We start from the raw sequence: 5644 nt of genomic DNA on the forward strand, positions 1-5644 counted from the left end.
GGTGGGGGACAGGAAAGGTCGAGTAGAGGGTCGTCTAGGAGATCTGCTGGAGAGGGAGACAGAGGGGGTCGGGGGGATAAGGCGGCAACGGAAAGATACATGCGGCATGAGGCCCTCAGATCTGGATTCTGACTAAGGGCCGTAAAGGTCTGGACATAAGGAACTTCTGAGTCCTTTCCTTGTTTCCGGCAAAAGAGATCAAGTTGGAGGATCGTGTTATAATTTAGTGTGCCATCACGGGGCCATTGTTCTTGGTCCCCCAGTTTATACTGGGGCCAAGCCGTGTTACAAAAGAAAATAATAAGCCTCTTCTTTTTGAGATTTTCAGGGTCAAATTTTTTCCAGTTCCTGAGGATACAGGCGAGGGATGAGTCTGAGGGAGGCTCCCGAGACGTACCAGAACCCAGTCTTAGCCTATATGCCGTAGAAAGGGGGTACTGAGAGTCACCGGCTGACAGAAAGGCATCCCTTTGTCCCAGTGATCTCTCCGTGCGACTAAGACACAAAATGGGCCGACTGTCCCAACAATCGCGTCCGAGAGTGAGAGGTGACCCCTGAGCGTGCGACTGAGGCACAAACCGTGTGACTGAGACATCGTGCGACTGGGGCAGGGGAAGAAAGAGAGAGAGAGAGATTCCCGGGACCCACCGTGTGACGGACTCACTGTTTGGCGATTCCCTGAAACGTGAAAAGGCACTCCTTGGAGGCAACACCTAGGCTCCTTTAAGTCAACCTGGACTGAGAAAAAAGTGAAAGTAACAGAGAAGACAGGCTGAGGAATTCTGCCGGGAAGGTGGCAGCCAAGGGGAGGGGGCTCAGTGGGGTTTTTTTGTTGTTTTTTTTTAAACATCTTTATTGGAGTATAATTGCTTTACAATGGTGTGTTAGTTTCTGCTTTACAACAAAGTGAATCAGTTATACATATACATATGTTCCCATATCTCTTCCCTCTTGCATCTCCCTCCCACCCTGGTTTGTGACCACCTAGAGGTGGGGGATAGGGCTCAGTGTTTTGCTTGAACCAGTATGTGCCTCACGGTGCACAGAAGTTGTCTTGCTGGGAGCAGATGCTCTAACGGCCTGATCTACTCCGTGACCCCCTTATCCTTTCACGGGAGTCTTCAGGTGGCAGGAGCCCTAATGGCTTTTAAATGCCTGATCTGCGCCCGCATAATATCAATTGGCCTAGTCCTCAGCCAGAAGGAAGACAGAGGGACCCTCACCCGTTCTGGGCGGCAGTTACTGGGGTGAAGTGAACCGTGGAGACTTCGGAACACACCAGGGTGTGGCCCTGGCCAGAGTTCCTCTGTTGTTTCCCTGGCAACTTGCCTGTTCACAGAGGGTCCCAAGAAATGAGGAGAGGAGGTGGGGGAGGAGATCCCCCCAAGAGATATCCCTGTATGGGCCACCAAAATGTCATGGTCCGAGCGCGGGTTGGAAAAGAATTTCCAGACACAAGGCAGAATGTGAGGAAGGTAGAGTTTCTTAAAGAGAAGGGTCGCTGCAAGAACAGCGGGCTGACTTCCTGGTAGCCAGGGAAAGTCGACAATGAGCGTGGGTTGCCTGTCTGTTTTTATAGCCAGGGAACCTGCAAGTCATCTGCTGACTGGGCAGAGTATGTGTACCTTCAGTGTGCTGAGCGGGAGAAAAATGGGGCAAATGTCTTTCCTTATATGGGATGGGAAAGGGACAGGGCATGCTGCTTGGGAGAGCTCTGGGACATTGCAATGGTCGCATTGTGACAGAGTGATAGGAGTCCTGTAACTCTTTGTTCTGGCAATATTGGCCCTTTGAGTTTATCTTGTTCTTTGTCCTTGGAGCACACCACAGTTAGTTCGCCATCTTCTTGGACGCCCAGCTTTCTGAATAAAGTCGCTAATCCTTTGCCTCAGCACCTCGTCTCCCGATCATTGGCCTGTCGTGCGGCAAGCAGACCGAGCCTGGATTCGGTAACAACAGTACCCCCGCCTTTGCAACGCCAACCCCTATTCCCATCTCACCTGGACCACCCAACTCGGTCGCAAGGACCCCCATCTCCACCAAATGCAGGACTCCTGCCCCAACTGTGCAGCATGGCTTCCCATCCCTTGTCATAAACTTCTCATTCCCCCTCCCACAGCGACCACCATCTCTACCTATTGGGAACCACCAGCCGCTCCTCACATGACTCCCATCTCTGCCTGGTCTTAATCCCCCATCATCTCAGAGATTCCTCTTGGCTGTTATGTAACCCCCCATTTCCACCCTTTAGGAGCCTCCATTTCCTCTTCCCACAGACCTTTATCCCTGCCTCTCGGGGACCCCATTTCTGTTACATAAACCCCCAATATCCACCTCAGCAACCCCCAGCCCAGCCTCACTGAAAGCCCTTTCAGGTCTCTCAGGGATCCTGCTGTCCATCATTTGGATCCCGGATCCCACACAGACCCCTCTGTCATCTTCCTTTATGCCCCATCAGCCCCTCGTTGAGGACTTGCTATGTACCAAGTCCTATAATAGCTCCAGGAATACAGTGGTCCTTTCGCATGGAGTTAGGGGTGAGGGGGAGCAAACAGAATTAAATCTTAAAAATTGTGTAATTTCAAGGTGTGATGTAGTTTCAAAGAAGTACATTTGGGCCACAAGGAAGAGTTGGGGCATGCATGGGAAGGAGAGGGGAACCATGGAGGTGCCAACAATCATGATCTCTCCCACGAGCATAGCCATATCCTCCTACAACTGGACTACCACGTTGACTCTAAACATTCTCATTGTTTTTTTATTTAATAATTATTTTAGCCTCATCCAAAGCAACCATCACAAAAATCACAGTTTTCATTTTCTTATGTTCACTACATATATAACTCCTAAAATTGAAAAATATATACCTGTTCCAATAAGCTCCACTGTCATTGTAGGACACTGCTAGCCACTGTTCCTGATAAATTGCCTCAAAGACCCTCTGCCTAAAGGTGCATTTCTACCACGAACCCCCCATCCTGTTCTGAACACCACTCCCCCCGCCACCAGCACCCTTCCCCTTCCTATTCCCTCCCTTGCACAGCTAGCTCTGAGCAAATGTCCGCCACAGAGAACCCACCCCCTCTCCCAGACTCCATGTCCCACCTCTTTTCCTGAGAACCTTTGAGACCCAGGGCCCACTTCGAGCCCCCCTTCCCATTGCCTCTCTGGCAAGAGTAAGGTCAGGGTTCCCTCCTCCCTGTCTTCTTTTAACATCCCCATTGATCCAGTGGCCACAGATTCTCATCGTGTCTTCTCGGCAAGAGTTTCTCAATATAACTTTCTTATGTTTTTTTAATTATTCAAGTAATATATTAATACATTCACATTCATTTAATTAACTTAAAAATAGGTATTGAGGACCTATTGTAGGCTAGACACTGTTCTAGATGCTAGGGATGCAGCCATGAATGAAAAGACAAAAATCCTTGCCTTCATGGAGTCATAGTCCAGCAAGTGAGATGGGCTATAAGCAAGAAAAAAAAGGAGACATGTTCTATGACTTTAAGTATTTTTTTTCTGGGAGGAGGGGAAGCTACTTTAGGCAGGTCAGGGAAGGCTTCTCTGAGGAGGCGGACCTGAAAAATGAGATGGAATCAGATGGACAAAAGGGAACAAAAAGGCAGAGCTTATTAGCTTTATTATCTTGGGCAAGCGCAAAGGCTCTGAGGCCAAAATGAAAGGAAGCCAAGGACTGTAAAGGGGCAACTGAGGATAATAAGCAATGTATGGGTACGGGAGGATGAGGTTGGAGAGATAGACAGGGCTGCTGTGAGCGTGTGGGTTTTTTTTTTTTTTTAAGGGCTAAAGTATCACTTATTTCTCTGGCTGTCATACTCTCACAGATTTAAGTATGAGTCAAAATGATGTGTCTTTTAGAATTACATTAGGTTACTTGTGAAAATTTTGTAACCACTAAAGGGCTGACATCCAGATATATTCACATTAAGTATAGAGATGTGGGCTTTGATTAAAGTTTCTTGAGTAGAAAGAGAAAATAATTTATGATCCTTTTTTTTTGACATTGGTTACTGCTTTTACTTTACACAGTACATGACTGGTCTTGCAGAAATATAACCGTGAAGAGGCCTAGTCTTCATATAGGATACCCGAGCTGTTCTGCATCAAATGTCCTCCAAGAAATTCTATAATCATTATTCCCCTCCCTTTCAATATGTTGTCTATTATTATGTATTTAGTCATCCCTTACTCTGAACTAGACACTGTATCAGAGGGTGTGGGTTTTATTCTGAGGGTGATGGATTAAAAGATTCCACTAATCCAGACCTTGGAAGCTTTCCATGTACAGACAGTTCTTGACCTGCAATGGTTCAACTTATGATTTTTTAACTTTACAATGGTTTGACAGTGATATGCATTCAGCAGAAAAACTTTGAATTTTGATCTTTTCCCAGGCTAGCGATCTGTAATGATGCTGGGCAGCGGCAGCGAGCCACAGTCCCAGTCAACCGTGCAGTCACAAGGCTGAACAACCAATACACTTACAACCATTCTGCTCCCAGACAACCATTCTGCTTTTCACTTTCAGTGCCGTATTCAATAGATTACATGAGACATCCAACACGTTATTATAAAATAACCTTGGTGTTAGACGATTTTGCCCAACTGTAAACTAACATAAGTGTTCTGAGCATGTTTAAGGTAGGCTACTCTTAGCTATGATATTCATTAGGTTAGGTGTTTCGACTTAATGATATTTTCAGCCATCGATGGGTTTATCCAGGTGTAACCCCATCGTAAGTCCAAGGAAGGGCAGGGCTGTATTTTGATACATCCAGGTGCATATACACATGTTGATTTTTATCTGCTCTTCAGGCCTTTGCACATGCTGTTCTCTCTTACTAAAATGCTGTTCTCCCACCCCTACCCCTATCATGTGATACTCTTTTGCCATTGGAAGTTCCCCTTTTCTCTACCCCCTCAATAGGGAGCCCTCTAAGCGGAAGTGCTTCATCCATTCTGATGGGATGGAGGCAACCATCAGAGCTTGGCACAGAGGCAACCTGGGAAATGCTTGTTGACTGACTACTTGACGGATGGAACAACTGAATGAGCTTTCAGGGATATGGACCCTACCTCCAGCAGGCTCTCCAGTCAGGCTGCCCCCTGCTCCAAACTTTCCACTCACCTCCATCTCTTCCTCCACCAAAATCTATCAGTCCTATGTCACATTCCCTTAGGGCCAGCACCTTGGCACTGAACCGAATCCAGTCACAGTTTAGAGACTCCTGCGGTAAGTAATGTGGCAATTCCAGGGGTGGAGCCAAGCAGGGAAGAGGGAAAGTCTGGGAAACGCCCAGTGTTCCCATTCACAGTGAGTGCACCAGCCACCCCAGAAAAGTTAACTTCTCCACGGTGAGGGGAGAAATCATGAGCAGCTTCAACTAGACTCCCAGCCTTAAGGGGAAGAAACTAAGGACACACAAAGCAACGCTGGACCCTGACATCTTGTTAGGTTCATTGGTATAGGTAGGAGGCAGCAAAGTGTGGTGGTTGTTATGGGATGACTTGTGCCCCCCACCATTCATATGTTGATATCTTAATCCCTACTACTCAGACTGTGTTTGGAGATAGGGCCTTTAAAGAGGTAATTAAGGTTAAGTGAGGGCACATAGGTGGACCT

The 5644-nt window shown here is 47.3% G+C and overlaps 1 protein-coding gene across 1 annotated transcript in view; it reads right to left on the reverse strand.

The window, feature by feature from the left end:
* Positions 1–1219: 1219 nt before the first annotated feature.
* The window catches only part of LOC102994031 (protein CBFA2T2), a 106331-nt gene continuing 101906 nt past the window's right edge, over positions 1220–5644 (reverse strand). Inside the window, exons 10-11 of the mRNA XM_055090911.1 lie at positions 5150–5249; positions 1220–1329 (exon numbers count right to left, since the gene is read on the reverse strand). Of these exons, the coding sequence (XP_054946886.1) occupies positions 1220–1329; positions 5150–5249 (210 nt within the window). The remainder of the gene's footprint in view (positions 1330–5149; positions 5250–5644) is intronic.

This window comes from Physeter macrocephalus, chromosome 14 (assembly GCF_002837175.3).
Source record: "Physeter macrocephalus isolate SW-GA chromosome 14, ASM283717v5, whole genome shotgun sequence".
Classification (NCBI taxonomy): Eukaryota; Metazoa; Chordata; class Mammalia; order Artiodactyla; family Physeteridae; genus Physeter; species Physeter macrocephalus.